Source organism: Oncorhynchus mykiss, chromosome 7 (genome assembly GCF_013265735.2).
Source record: "Oncorhynchus mykiss isolate Arlee chromosome 7, USDA_OmykA_1.1, whole genome shotgun sequence".
NCBI classification, from domain to species: Eukaryota; Metazoa; Chordata; class Actinopteri; order Salmoniformes; family Salmonidae; genus Oncorhynchus; species Oncorhynchus mykiss.
Genome location: NC_048571.1, coordinates 40,733,867 through 40,750,289, shown reverse-complemented (window position 1 = coordinate 40,750,289; position 16,423 = coordinate 40,733,867). Strand labels below are relative to the sequence as shown.

Sequence of the window (16,423 nt, the reverse complement as noted above, 5' to 3'; positions counted from 1 at the left end):
ACAGCCAGGACTGGCATATGCTCTCTATTTAGAAACAAAACGAAATAGGTACATAACATTTACCATGTCTTGAGGCATTCTTAAACCTTTTTTTGTCCAGGTCTTTGGTGAATTATGTTGCTGCGTCTGTCCTACTCCATCCATTGGACAGGGGCAAGGCTAACGGAAGGAGCAAGTCACTCGCTTTGCAGCTCGCTCCTTCTGATCCTAAACTATTTATTAAAATCAAACATAGAATGGGAATCTGTCTGTGGTTCAAATTTCAACAGTGTGGTATGTACCCAGAATTCAACTGCATTAAAAATATAGAGGGGAATTGGGAAGAAATTGCACTTATAGCTAGCTACGTGCATCCCGTTATTTGCTCAAGCTTTTTTTCTCTATAACATTGACATAAGCATTATTGTATGTTGACATAGAAAAGCAAGTACTAAAATGTGTGATCATATACTGTGAGACAGTCAAATATATAGTAGATTCACATGTCAGAAGTAAATTGGTATACATTGTGGATGGTTGATTTTCATTCTCGTGGGAACTGCCTTAAATTGTGCAAAAACGAAAGGCAAAGCCTCCACAGTTAACATGTTTTTGTTATTTATCTCCATTAACTCAACTTTATTAACTAGATTTGCATATTGACATTTACACAATTTGTATACAGACAGCAAAATGAGAATTACAGTTTAGTTTAAAATGTGCAGACACCCGTGTAGATATGTAATCATATTTCTATGGGACACACAGACCATAAATAAACTAGCTACGCCATCAAATATCTAATTAAAAGGCTTTTTATTCAGTTTATTGGTTGCAACCCAGCCTCTCATTAACTATGTACAAATAAGCACAATGTTTTGGGGTACTAATTAATTAGATACTGGGTTGGACTTGACCATATTCTAATGTAGCGCGCATGCTACCGCCCACCACACGCTCTTCTACAACTAAAAGGACCAATGAACCGTCAATATGTAAATCTACAAACCACGATTGGATGGATTGGAACTCCAGGTTTGACGATTTGGCCCCTCCTTCACATGAATGAATGGAATTTTCCATTGTCTCGCGTTCGGTAAATTACAAGACTACGAGGCTGACGATACTTTCAAGTACAAGAACGAAAGATCTCATCTCACATTTATTTTAGGTGAGTATCATTATCGAACGTTGGCAAATATCAATATTAATGTATCACCATTGTATTTACAATTGCTATGTCATCGTGGCTCTTTTTCCTAGCAATGCATTATTGGAAGAGGAAATGCAGCGGCTAGTTAGAAGTTAGCCAACGAGCTTGCCCGTCATCAAATAGCTCACGCTAGTGCTATTAAATGACATGTCAGAGATTTGAGTACGAGTTGTTGCTATAGATACACTTGATCAGTAATGTTTCAGCAACGTTAGCTATAGCTAGCGAAGTTATTGAATTGGCCATTTCCAGATAAATACAAGCTAACTAACGGTTGCTAGCAAGCGATAAGTTAGTCATCATACGTTATCCTGGCCTTGGTAATGTTAACATTGCCTCATTTACTGATTTAGCTAATGTTAATAACGCATATGAATGTTATTGAATAAGGTTGCTTATAGAAAATATAATGGATGAATACACAAGTTAGACAGGAGCTGAATCTTGTTCACATACTGACACGGACTGTGTCTTAGCTAACTAAACAACTGAGCTGGTGCCTCGGGGCCAAGAACACTTTCAATTCATGCAAACGGATGCCTTTGGGGGTAGCTACATCCAAAGGACACTGATTAGCACTAACCTTTTAACGTTACTAGCTACATGCCCATTTTACTCAAGAGTAGCAAGCAGGTTGTAATATTGCGTTCGTAATAAGTGGGAAACTCGGACATTACTACTTGAACTGGGAGCAACGAGGCGTGCTCTTTATTTATTTAATTTTTATTTAACAGGGCAAGTCAGTTAACAAATTCGTATTTACAATGACGGCCTACTGGGGAACAGTGGGTTCACTGCCTTGTTCAGGGGCAGAACGACAGATTTTTACCATGTCAACTCGGGGATTCGATCTAGCAAATTTCAATAACTGGCCTAACGCTCTAACCCAGGGGTGGGGAACCTTCTTGCCATCAAGGGCCATTTGGATATTTAGAAATTCATTTGGGGGCCATATTATTACAATTGGCAATCTTCTGTTTTATTCATGTGTTAATGTGACTTTAATCACGGACATTGGTTACATAGTTTTAAATATGACTTATGTTTCTTGTGTCCTTGAGTATTTAGAAAAGTGATAGTCCTATTTAAATAGATATTAGTATTGTACATAATGTTATTATGATTGCTTGTTCAAACTCGCCTCTAATGCGATGGCTGAAACAGCTTATCTTTGACAAGGCATTTGATGTCAGCTGGCAGTGAAGATGATGCTACTGGCAGCTGGTTTTCCAGGTTTGTGTCAGTCAGTCAGTCTTGAGCAGAATCAAGTCTTTGTCAGATTGGAAAATAACTGCTCACAGCAGTAGGTCGTCCCGAAGACCGATGCGAATTTAAGTGCATGTCTCCTCAGAACAGAAAAATGCTCTGCACTAATGTACATTTTGTAGGAGAGGGAGATTGTACCTGATCCGCTGGTTCGACGTTAAACGGGGTTGGAAATATGTTCAACTCCAGTTGTTTACTTTTTACATCCTTAAACTGCTCACAAAATGCCTTTGCGAGCTTTCCACACTCACCGGCATATTCCCAAGTAATCTCAGGCTCTTGTCCTTGCGGAGTAGGAAAATGCACTGTGTTACCCCTTTCTAGTTGGACTTGCCACAGCTTTAATTTCGTACGATTTCACGTTTGACAGCAGATCGCTGAGAAGCTGGTTCAGCCCTTTTGAGCTTGACGTTCAAGTCAGACAGATACTTGGTTATGTCCACCATGAAGGCCAAATCACACATCCACTTGTTCCGCGACAGGTTTCCCCTTCATCTCTATTAATTGTTTACTTCATCCTTCAGTCTGTAAAACCGCGCGAGCATATTTCCACGGCTCAACCATCACACCGGCAAACCAGATCACCATACTCCGATTCAAGATCACTCAATAGCTCCTTAAATTGGCGGTTATTCAGCCCTTTGCTTTTGATACAATTGATGGTCGACACAACAGATGCCGTTACATTGTTCGGCTTCGGGGACTGTGCGCACAGACTTTCTTGATGTATGATGCTGTTGCATACAATTAAATCACTTAGATTAAGACTGAGACAACTCATACATTTTTTTCACTAATGTGGTTAACCTCTTTTTTGAGCCAACCATGGCTGGCCCTCCATCTATAGTAAGGCCACTTAATTTTTCAAACTGTAGCTCAAATTTGCTCATAGCCAAGACAAGTTTCTCAAACAAGCCCTCAGGTGGTGCCATGCATGGCTTCCAAAGACAGTGATTCCTCCCTTGTGTCAAACTCAGCGGTAATCCCACACACACAAATGGCAAATTGGGCAGTATTTGTTACGCCAGCCGTTTCATCACATGCCAAAGAGAAACTCGACATTTGGATTTAGAAAAAAAAAAACGTTTTTGGGGGGGGGGGGAACGACATCTACCTCCTCCCTGTAGGCTGTCTCGTTGTTGTTGACCATGCACCCTTCTGGCTCCTGTGTTGAGGATCAGTGAAGTGGAGGTGTTGTTTCCTACCTTCACCACCTGGGGATGGCCCGTCAGGATGTCCAGGATCCAGTTGCACAGGGCGGGGTTCAGACCCAGGGCCCCGAGCTGAATGATGAGAATAGAGGGTACTATGGTGTTGAATGCTGAGCTATAGTCAATGAACTGCATTCTTACATAGGTATTCCTCTTGTCCAGATGGGAAAGGGTGATTGCATCCTCTGTGGCTCTATTGGGACATTTTGCCTGTTTGATTGCCTTACGGAGGGAATAACTACACTATTTGTATTCGGCCATATTCTCAATCATGGTTAAATGCAGTTGTTCGCGGTTTCTGTTTTGTGTGAATGCTGCCATCTATCCACGGTTTCTGGTTTGAGTACATTTTAATAGTCACAGTGGGTACAACATCTCCTATACACTTCCTGATGAACTCAGTCACCGTATCTGTGTATTTGTCAATATTATTGAGGCTACCCAGAACATATCCCAGTTCATGTGATCAAAACAATTTTGAAGCATGGATTCCGATTGGTCAGACCAGCATTGAATAGACTTTAGCATGGGTACTTCCTGTTTGATTTTCTGCCTATAGGAAGGGAGGAGCAAAATGGAGTCGTGGTCAGATTTGCCAAATGGAGGGCAGGGGAGGGCCTTGTAGGCATTTCGAAAAGTTGAGTAGCAGTGGTCCAATGTTTTACCAGCACGAGTACAACAGTCAATGTGTTGGTAGAACTTTGGTAGTGTTTTCCTAAAATGTGCTTTAAAACCCCCAGTTACTATAAATGCGGCCTCAGGATATGTGGTTTCCAGTTTGCATCAACTCCAGTGTAGTTCTTTGAGGGCCGTCGTGGTATCATCTTGAGGGGGAATATACACGACTGTGACTATAACCGAAGAGAATTCTCTTGGGAGGTAATGTTGCGTTTGTGTACCTCGTCCTCTAGACTAAAAGTCTAAATATAATCTCCCTGCCTCTTCCCCTCCAGAACTCTACTCAGCTGCTCATCAGCACTTGATCTACTGACCACTACAATCTACTTACAACTAGCTAAGATCTCACAGCTCTGTTCTACATCTGCGTTCTACATCTGCTACCTATCTCAAATATACCATGACCAAGCAGCAGATCAGGTACTGTCACTGTAGGCTTCTCTATCTCATACTGTATGTGCAATAGATGTCTAGATGTTACAGTACAGTTTTCATAAGGGCATGCATCCATTATATTTTATCTATTTCAAGTGCTTTGAAGTTCTGTGATATGCCAATCTGAACATAATCTTAAACTGTTTTTTCCAGCCTTCCCGCTAAACTGATTAATGGTGGTATTGCTGGCATTGTGGGGGTTACCTGTGTGTTTCCCATTGACCTGGTAAAGACCAGGCTACAGAACCAGAGGCAAGGCCAACAGATCTACAAAAACATGTGAGTCCTTCACTCTGTCCTCCCTTCTCATGTCATGCCGTGTGACTGCATAGCTAAATCTAGATTGTTTATTGGATGATGATGATGATGATAATAATACTAATAATAATTTTAAAAAAAATAAACTCAAAGGCGTGGAAGGATGACACTAACAGACCTGCCAACCTGCACAATTACAGTTCAAAGTAGCTGGTACTCAACCGTCTCAAGTTGGAGATGAGCCAATCAAACGACTTGGGCGAGTTGGAAAAATCTGTAGCGCTCGGTCCCGTGGTCGTAGTACTATTGTCCTTCTGCCAACTGGATGGCAGCTCCCCACTTTGTCCATTGATACCACTTATGTGTGAGGGGAAAAATAGAGTGCGATCTGTTAACCAAATATATAACATTTGTTCAGATGGCGGCAGGTAGCTTAGCGTTGGGCCAGTAACCAAAGGGTTGCTGGTTCCAATCCCCAAGCCCACTAGGTGAAAAATCTGTCTGTACTTGAGCAAGACAGTTAACCCTAAATTGCGCCTCCTGTAAGTCGCGCTGGATAAGAGTGTCTGCTAAATGATTCTAATGTAAATGTTGGTGTTAGTCAAACACAACCACTATTTTGTAGTTGGCTCCTTAGTTAACGCGTCATTACGATGAAGGTAGTTAGCTACAGAGTTTAGTTAACTAAGTGAGAATACTTTCTTGCCCGCGCATGCTTTGATCTCCGCAACGGTAGTGGGTGTGAGGGCATTGACGAGCAAGGAAACGTGCAGGGTTGCGGTAGTTTAGTGCGCGTCGCTGCATGGATGGAAACAGACATGGTAGAGAGAGCTGTTTCCGCTAATACTGTCCTTCAAGGAAGTTGTTAGGTCCACTAATCTAAACAGTATGTTCATTAATCAGTACTTGATCTGTCTTCTTGATATGGCTGTATGTCAACAGTAGGCTGCTAATGATGTGACAATAGTCAGTTCACCAATGACAACAGGGCATGCTGAATGAATGGGAGCCTAGTAGTCGGACCTAACTTGATGGATGAGGTCAGGGATAAAGATCTGCAACAAGCTCATATAGGCCTAGTTCAGTTGTTTCATATTCCAAATAGCCTACAGTAAACTAGAGTACGACATTGCATCCAGTAGTTTAATTATTCCGAATTTTTTCTCCGAAATAAAATTAAGAAGCCAGTTTACATTTTCACTAGACTATCCACATCGTCACCTATTATTTAGAATAATCACTACCCCAACATTTTACCTAGAAAAATTGTCATTGGGACTACAATTTTTATTTAGGATCATACACAAGACTTGGATACAATGTTTGATATAGTTTCAGACTCAAGGTTTCAGGAAATGACAGTTGGAGTTTTTCCTTCCTGACCTTGGGCCTACATTTGCACCACTTTGTCAGAAGATCCCAGGGAGAACCCTGATTGGACATTTAAACATATTTCTTGTTCGCTACTGAAGAGCAGGCAATTACCAACTACCCATAAGTCTATAGCCCACCATTCTTATTGAGGCAGTCTTTTTTGCCAACATCATTATTAGGCTTAAAAGGTGCTCAACTGGTAAATTCTTCAAGGTTAGCAGGTCTGCACTAAATATATCGAATGGGATATCTTGGTCAGTACTTCAAAGAATCCGGTTGCCATTGTGAAAGCATAGACTAATGCCAGGTTTTGAATCCGGTGTCTGTAACGACTGACTCCCGCCATTGTCCTATTCTTTCCCGTTGAGTAATCCTGAGGAATGTGCGAGGGGAGATGACATTTCCCTCTGCTCTGTGCACCCATTCAGCTGTCTTCTCCACTCCCAGCCTTAAGCCCCTTGATGTTCCTTAGTTCAGTTTTACCTACATGGGTAGAAATGTCTATACTTTGTATTTCATGTTATTTGTTGGATGATGTCTCCTTTTAAACTTTTTGTCACAAATGCTACTATTTGTGAAATAATTCATAGTAATTAGTTGTTGTGAGAAACTTCCCTCGTTCTGACATGTCTTTTCTCTCTCAGGATGGACTGCCTTGTCAAAACCGTTAGATCAGAAGGATACTTTGGCATGTATAGAGGTAAGAGTAATTTCATTTTTAGTCTTAGTTTTATAGTAGTGGTTCTATACCTAGTCAACAGGGGGGTTATTAGTAAAATTGCAACAAACGGATGAGAATTGAATTATATATTCACTTAAAGTATAAGCTGTCAAGTTGCTGTTCACAATTAATGCAGTAGTTGCTCATTACTGATAGACAAAAAGCAATATTCACATGTGATCTTAAAAATTGATAGATTGTCACCACAATGTAGTGATGTTTATATGCATCCTTCGTTATGCAAATTGTTTGTTACTTCATGCTCATTTGAATTTTAATTGAATGACAAATGGTATTCTCCGTCAATCCTTATAAAAGGAAATTGCCACATTTTCAATTGATCACATGATCAGTGTTCAGTGAAATGCATTACTATAGCCTTACTGAAACTGAATATTGTATGTAACACATTTATGAGTGGCAACAGTGTCTATTGTGGAGAGGAGGCTGGAGCCCGTTTTATGGGGCTCCATTTGTGTGAGGAATGCTTGTTTTTTTTGCATCTGTGTTTTTCATATTACAGACGTGGATCCCCCTGGGATATTGAGAGGCTAGCCGATATGGCGCAGCCACGCTGGAGGCAAATCATTTAATGGTTCTTACTACACTGCTCTATTTCAACTAGGCAAACATTGTTTTTTTAATGTGCTATTTGTGAAATATTTTGCTCCTTCATGTCTTTATACAACTTATTCTCACCTCTCCTGTTGACTCCTTTGACTTTCTCTGTTCATTCACCAACACTTGTGATCATTGACATTCAGTGTTCTTGGGGAAAATGTATATTGTAGTAGTGGCTAAGGCTACCTTCATTCTCGTCTGTCCATCCCCCACTGGCACGTAGACTAGCCTACACCTTAATCTAAAGTCTTCTTCCCACATAGTTTTCTAAAGAAATGTTGGTCTTTCTTACATTAGACGAGCCTAACTTTTCACATTCTCAATTTTCATTTCCCATTCTCTCTCTGCATGCCCTTTTCTGGTCTCTTCTTTTATTCATGTTCTGCTTTCTTCATGTTTCTCATGTTTTAATGTAGCTTATTGTGTTGACTTGCTCTTGATGATTTTTAAGGTTTGACTAATGGTCAATTGTTTTGTCTTCAGGTGCTGCTGTGAATCTGACCCTGGTCACTCCTGAGAAGGCCATCAAACTAGCCGCAAATGACTTCTTCCGGCAGCATCTTAGCAAAAATGAGTAAGTGACCGTTTACATTTCTGCCATTTAAAGACAGTAGATTGAGAGGAAGACTGATGTAGTGTAATAGATGTATACTAATGTGTCCAACTAGTCATTGACGAGACCAATCCCATGCATGCTTTCTAATCTGATTCTTTGTTGCAGGAAGGGTTTGACAGTGTTTAAGGAGATGTTGGCAGGTTGTGGTGCGGGCATGTGCCAGGTTGTCATTACTACTCCTATGGAAATGCTCAAGATTCAACTTCAGGATGCAGGAAGGCTAGGTAAGCGGGGTCACAGTATTTTCCTGATTTGATTGATGTTGGAAGTTTATGCAAATATATTCATGTATTTTTGTTCTTCATCCCAGCGGCTCAGCAGAGAAAGCCAGCCTCGATGTCACCCACTAAGCTGGCTGCCACCAGGGTGCTGAGCAGGTCTTACAACGCGGGGCCCAGCACAGCAACCAGTGCACTGTCTGCTACCCAAATCGCCCGGGAACTTCTCCGCACTCAAGGCATCCCGGGCCTCTACAAAGGCCTCTGGGCCACCCTCATGAGGTAAGGGAACACCCCCCTGAAATGGACAAAAATGAATGGGAAGTCATTGGCACTGGACAAACCATATACACGGTGTCCAATACCACTCAATTCGGCGTCGTTTCGTTCAAAGTTGATTGCAAATGCCATATGGCAAATGCCAGGTGTAACACTTTGAAAATCCAACAGGTGGCGAGCGAGCTCCACCGTGGTTTTTCATATTGCAAATGCAACACAAGTCAACATCCAAAAGCAACATTTTGAAAAAGTGAACATTTTTTCAAAAACCTAGAAATCCTTTAAAAAATTGTTTTCTGTACAGTTTTTTCGAAATTCTTTCGTTTTTTTTTTTTTTCAATTACACGTGTAAGAACTGTACCAACATACTTTAGTCATATTTTATTTATTTTTTTACTTGTGCATAAGGCATTTGTTTTCTTCATTTGCAATAAGATTTCATAGGAAGTCAAAAGTCAAAGTCAAAATTCACTCTTTTTGGGGCCAAATGCACGTGTATTTGAAATATGTTTCAATGGGCATGTACCATCACAAATTTGTCATGCTCAAAAATCCTGCAGAAATGCTAAATTGACTGGCCCGATGAACTCGGGATGGCTGGGCAGTGATTCTGGTTCCTCTCAATCGCTCGTTAGGGTTGATTTCAGAATGTCACTTTGGTGATGGTACCTCACTGTTTAAACATTGCAAATGGACAAGAGTCACCAGCAAGTCACCGTCCATCAGTCAATTAGATATCATTCTGACACCAAACTGATACAAACTGACACCAAACCCACTTTTTCCAACTCGTTTAGTAGCCAACTATCACATACTTCAGAGCTGGCCCAAAATTCACAACACCTTCTGTTCAAACCATAATAAAAACGTAAAACACGTAGTTACGTTCTAGCTGCGGGTCCAGTTCTGATGTTATGTGTAGGCCTAGCTGAGGCGACCCCTAATCCCAAGTTTCGGCTTGATAGGTAATTTGGTGCCCGAGCAAGACCCTAATTGGTGCTGAAAATCCACTTATTTCCATGCCTTGCTACGGGGTCCTTGAATGAGCTATCGGACAGAAATGTTGGGGTCCGTCTATATGGGCCGAGGCGGTCGCAATGCACCTAGTCTTGCGACTCTGGGACATTTCTAAATGTCGTAATTTTCGTGATGCAAAAATGAATTGAAGTTATTGCAAATGTACGAGGCTGTTTCTCGGTCCGAGAACCTTCTAGAGCCACGTAACTCACCACACACTATCGACCTGAGGTCTAGAACAGGTTTCTAAAGTTTCAGAACTCTAGGTCTGACGGTTCTTTTTTAGCTCGAACAAAGATAACTATTGCAGGCACTGTATGTCTCTACGCACCCCAATGGGTCCCTCCTGCCAAGCTGTGTGTGTGTGTGATTTAGTTTTTCTTTGAAATTATATGGGAATCATGACTGATTTACAGTTCATGGGGGTTGCCTAATCACACATATGAAGCTTTGAAAAGGTCTGACCATTTTAACCCTTCAAAACAGCCACTATGACACCATTTAAGGCACTTCCGGTTGGCACAGGAAGCTATAAATAAACTCATCCTGATTGGGGTATGCCTTTACATAATCCTAAGTCTTTATGTTAAGAACTGAGTTATTTACGGAGGGTTTAGTGAGTGTGTGTTATTTCAGAAAATCATAGAAAATCACAGAAATCTCGCAGAGCTCCGCAGCACACTTTAAAAAGATTTGTATGAACACCCTGCAGCTGGATCTGTAACTGTTTAAAAAAAAATATATATTTTTCAACATCACCAATTTGACATTGTACGATTTCTCTTAAATGACGATAGATAAATGGCTGGTTCTTTTTTTATTGACACCGGAGGCTCCTTGACTTTGACGTGAAGTGGAAAAATTATTGCTCTATTTTCATTTTGGACCTTTTTTCCCAGAAAAATGGCCATAACTCAAAAACCGTTGAGGCCTAGAAGCCATCTTGTTCGGGGCCAACTGCCCATTATGCCAAACCTATGCTCACCAAGTTTTGGCTTCAAAATATTTTCCGTTTAGGAGATAAGGCCACGTTGTGATTTGTAATGTTTTGTACATTTGCAATATGATTGCTTATGCCCTCTTGTGGGATTTACCGGGACAGCGGAAAAATGACCAAAATGTGCTTATTTTCTAAAACCGAATTTTACAAACGTATTTGGACGTCTAGTAAGGGACCGTACATTTGCAGTATGGACTTTCTCACTAACCATATGGTGAATGTCAAAATGTTCCCTTAAGGTATGTAAGGGATTGTTACACATGAATGTGACTCATGTGAGTTCTTTTTTTTTATGGGGCGCTGGGCTTGAAAACAAACAGGAATATAACTTTTATATATGTGTGTGTGTTTAAGAACACCTACTCATTTAAGGGTTTTTCTTTATTTTTACTATTTTCTACATTGTAGAATAATAGTGAAGACCTCAACTATGAAATAACACATGGTATCATGTAGTAACCAAAATAGTGTTAAACAAATCAAAATAGATTTGAGATTCTTCAAATAGCCACCCTTTGCCTTGTTGACAGCTTTGCACGTTCTTGGCATTCTCTCAACTAGCTTCATGAGGTAGTCACCTGGAATGTATTTCAATTAGCAGGTGTGCCTTGTTAACTTCTCTAGGGTATGCACCTGGCCAACATCCAGTGAGATTGCAGAGCACCAAATTCAAATACAGAAATACTCATTATAACAATTCAGAAAAGATACAACTATTAGGTTTAAAGATTAACTTCTTGTGAATCCAACCACTGTGTCAGATTTAAAAAATGCTTTACCGCAAAAGCATACCTTACAATTATTTGAGATCATAGCCCAGCAGACAAATCATCACAAACTGTAACCAGCCAAGTAGAAGAGTTACACAAGTCAGAAATAGAGAAAATTAATCCCGTACCTTTGATCTTCATATGTTTGCACTCTGAAGACATTCATTTATTCACTCAATTTTCCTTTTGTTCGATAGTCTCTCTTTATATCCAAAAACCTCCCTCATTTTTCAGAATACAAGCCTGAAAAAGTTTAAAGACTGGTAAACAGAAGATAGCCCTATTTGGTAAAAGACCAAGTCCATGTTATGGCAAGAACCACTCAAATAAGCAAAGAGAAACAACAGTCCATCATTACTTTAAGACATGAAGGTCAGTCAATCCAGAAAATTTCAAGAACTTTGAAAGTTTCTTCAAATGCAATAGCAAAAACCTTTCAAGCGGTATGATGAAACTGGCTCTCATGAGGGCTGCCAAAGGAATGGAAGACCCAGAGTTACCTCTGCTGCAGAGGATAAATTCGTTAGAGTTACCAGCCTCGGAAATTGCAGCCCAAATAAATGCTTTGGGTGTTTAAGTAACAGACACATCTCAACATCAACTGTTCAGAGGAGACTGTGAGTCAGGCCTTCATGGTTGAATTGCTGCAAAGAAACCACTACGAAAGGTCACCAATAAGAAGAGACTTGCTTGGGCCAAGAAACGAGCAATGGACATTAGGCCGTTGGAAATGTCAAATTAGTCCAAATTAGCGGTTTTTGGTTCCAACCGCTGTGTCTTTGTGAGACGCGGTGTGGGTGAAGGGATGATCTCCGCATGTGTATTGGGGGGGATGCTTTGCTGGTGACACTGATTGGGATTTATTTAGAATTCAAGGCACACTTAACCAGCATAGCCTTCACAGCATTCTGCAGTGATACGACATCCCATCTGGTTTGCGCTTTGTGGGACTATCATTTGTTTTTCAACAGGACAATTACCAAGCACACCTCCAGGCAAGTGTAAGGGCTATTTTATTAAGAAGAAGAGTGATGGAGTGCTGCATCAGATGGCCTGGCCTCCACAATCCTCCAACCTCAACCAAATTGAGATGGTTTGGAATGAGTCGGACCGCGGAGTGAAGGAAAGCCAACGAGTGCTCAGCATATGTGGGAACTCCTTCAAGACCTTTGGAAAAGCATTCCAGGTGAAGCTGGTTGAACGAATGCCAAGAGTGTGCAAAAATGTCAGAGCCAAATATTTTTTGATTTGTTTTAACACTTTTTTTTGTTACTATATGATTCCATGTGTTATTTCACAGTTTTGAGGTCTTCACTCTTATTCTACAATGTAGAAAATGGTCAAATAAAGAACCCCTTGAATGAGTTAGTTCTAAAACTTTTGACCGGTATTATGTAATGTGTGTGTGTGTTTGTAAGCAAGCAAGCAAGCACGGGCGTATACGTACGTGTTGGTCTAATCCTGGATGCCATTTGGTTAAAAACGCATTCCGGCAAGTGTCTATTCCAACAAGTTACCACCTGTTAAATCTTTGACTTTGAAATGCCTATTTACTCTTTTCCACCTGACTGCGCAATCCACTGTCTCATCAGCCCAGGCAGACAATTTATAAACTTGATAAACTTCTGGCTGCACTGCTTGCTTGACCTGACCGTAAGTTAGCTGTAGTTGGCTAGCTAGCAAGCAAGGGATAAGAACGTTGTCAGCCAGTCTCGGGGCTTCGCCTCAGGCCTAACAACAACTGTGCCAATTTATACTCCAAACACCGGCTTCTCTGGCATTATCACTTAAATCTATAACTCAACTCAGCAAAATAAGAAACGTCCCTTTTTCAGAACCCTGTCTTTCAAAGATAATTTCTAAAAATCCAAATAACTTCACAGATCTTCATTGTAAAGGATTTAAACACTGGTTTCCATCCTTGTTCAATGAACCATAAACAATTTGCACCTGTGGAATGGTCGTTAAGACACTAACAGCTTACAGACGGTAGGCAATTAAGGTCACAGTTATGAAAACTTAGGACACTAAAGAGGCCTTTCTACTGACTCTGAAAACCACCAAAAGAAAGATGCCCAGGGTCCCTGGTAATCTGCGTGAACGTGCCTTAGGCATGCTCCTTGCATGCGCAAGGAGGCATGAGGACTGCAGATGTGGTTAGGGCAATAAATTGCAATGTCTGTACTGTGAGACACCTAAGACGGGAAGACAGGTGTGGACAGCTGATCGTCCTCACAGTGGCAGACCTCGTGTAATAACTGCATGGGATCGGTACATCCGAACATCACACCTGCGGGACAGGTACAGGATGGCAACTGCCCTAGTTACACCAGGAACGCACAATCCCTCCATCAGTGCTCAGACTGTCCGCAATAGGCTGAGAGAGGCTGGACTGAGAGCTTGCAGGCTTGTTTTAAGGCAGGTCCTTACCAGACATCACCGGCAACAACGTTGCCTATGGGCACAAACCCACCATCACTGGACTGGAAAAAAGTGCTCTTCACTGACGAGTCACGGTTTTCTCTCACCAGGGGTGATGGTCGGATTTGTGTTTATCGTTGAAGGAATGAGCATTACACCGAGGCCTGTACTCTGGAGCAGGATCGATGTGGAGGGTCCGTCATGGTCTGGGGCGGTTTGTCACAGCATCATCGAACTGAGCTTGTTGTCATTGCAGGCGAACTCAACACTGTGTATTACAGTGAAGACATCCCCTCCCTCATGTGGTACCCTTCCTGCAGGCTCATCCCGACATGACCCTCCAGCATTCTGTGTGTGATTTCCTGCAAGACAGGAATGTCAGTGTTCTGCCATGGCCATCGATGAGCCCAGATCTCAATCCCATTGAGCAAGTCTGGGACTTGTTGGATCGGAGGGTGAGGGCAAGGGCCATTCCCCCCAGAAATGTCTGGGAACTTGCAGGTGTCTTGGTGGAAGAGTGGGGTAACATCTCACAGCAAGAACTGGCAAATCTGGTGCAGTCCATGAGGAGGAGATGCACTGCAGTACTTAATGCAGCTGCAGATACCGACTGCTACTTTTGATTTTGACCCCCACCAGTAAAATACTTGTTTTATGTTTCAGAGATGTCCCCTTCTCCATGGTCTACTTCCCACTATTTGCCCACCTCAACCAGCTGGGCCAGCCCTCTCAAGATGAATCAGCACCCTTCTACTGGGCTTTCTTCTCTGGCTGTCTGGCTGGCTCTACCGCAGCTGTGGCAGTCAATCCTTGTGATGGTGAGTTCGTAATCTCTCTGTTTGTGACACACTTTTATTAAGCTAGTGGAATGTGTGTTTGATTTACTGCTGTAGTACCTGCTATAACAAGTTCTCGCACTTTATTCCAGTTGTGAAAACGAGATTGCAATCTCTAAACAAAGGTGCCAGTGAGGAGAGCTACAACGGTGTGGTTGACTGTGTCAGGTACAGTCAGTCTTTTATCACTATTTTAATACTTGTATTTTCCTGCCTTTTAGATCTTTTTGCAACTTCACAACCAGTGAGTTCTATAATAATTGATTTACACACATTCCTGAAGTTCAAGCAATGATGATTTATTTACTCTGTCTCATGGCAGTAAGATCATGCGTAAGGAGGGTCCCTCTGCCTTCCTGAAGGGAGCAGGCTGCAGGGCGCTGGTCATCGCTCCTCTCTTCGGCATCGCACAGGTCATGTACTTTATTGGCATCGGAGAGTTCATCCTGGACCTGTCCCCTTTCAACTAACTACCCGTCTGCATGAGATGAGCAACCCTGGCTGGCTGTGCATGGGACTCTCACACGTCAGATGAAAAGTATCTCAGCAAAAGACTTGCAGCTATACACCATCAGTATATATTACAGAAAATAAACCCACGTAAGGACTGTTGAGGTGTCAGAGCTTTGGAGCCTGGAAAAGACAGGAAAACCTCCTGTATGGTCTAATGGCTGTACTGCACTTCCTCCAAATGTTTTCCTGGCTTATTTAATGGGCTGTGACCAATGTTTTCGCCAGTTTGCTGAACTGGGGACCGAGAACTGCAGCAGGGGCTCTGGCTGGGGAGTCCCTCTGGTTCCTCTTTCTCTGTGAGGGACAGGAGGTGGGGACCACTTCAACACAACCAATGACTGAAGGCCATTTCAAACTTTGATTTTTATTTTTTTTGTCATTCATTGTTTGTCTGCAATTTTTGGGGGGATAATTTAAGATTCCACATCTGTGCTGTTGCTTGAATGCAATACTGTGGAGTAAAGAGATTTTGTGTGGGTATTTCAAAGCAAGTACTGTATTTGCAATCATGTGACTTCAAGCCTTCGATTAATCTGATTTACATGTCTGAATTGTTAAATTCACTGAGGCCAAACATCTCTCGAAATATTCTAGAAGTAGCTTTAACATTTTTTTAAAGAAGCACATTTTTAACTGGCACCATTTCACCAAGGTTTAGTTTGAGATCGATGGACCAAGCACTTAATGGCTATTCCACATCAACACCTCAAGGTTTGTTGCCAGACAGATGACCCCATCATGGTTTAATGAATTGTCAGCACTGTTAATCTTTTTTTGTATTTTTTTTATTCTGAATACTTGTGAGATTAATTCATATAATGTAGTATATACATTAGAGTTGTGGAGTGTTCTGTTATTGTCCATGTTACATCAGGGAGATATCTATATATATATATATATGTCAAGACTTAGATTAGTTAATGGTCATTATTTTTTATTTTTTTTGTATTAATAACATGCCCCTAAATTTCATGCAAATAGTTTTGTATTTTCCTTA

General features: G+C 41.4%; 1 protein-coding gene across 1 annotated transcript; it reads left to right on the top strand.

Moving 5' to 3' along the window:
* The first annotated feature begins 1,026 nt into the window (after nucleotides 1-1,026).
* Nucleotides 1,027-16,398, top strand: slc25a55a (solute carrier family 25 member 55a). The gene is made up of 10 exons (XM_021609255.2): nucleotides 1,027-1,150; nucleotides 4,623-4,767; nucleotides 4,936-5,061; nucleotides 7,059-7,114; nucleotides 8,240-8,330; nucleotides 8,478-8,596; nucleotides 8,683-8,872; nucleotides 14,741-14,895; nucleotides 15,006-15,081; nucleotides 15,236-16,398. The coding sequence occupies exons 2-10, from the start codon at nucleotides 4,748-4,750 to the stop codon at nucleotides 15,381-15,383; spliced, it is 981 nt and encodes a 326-aa protein (XP_021464930.1). The 5' UTR covers nucleotides 1,027-1,150; nucleotides 4,623-4,747; the 3' UTR covers nucleotides 15,384-16,398.
* The last annotated feature ends 25 nt before the right edge of the window (nucleotides 16,399-16,423 follow it).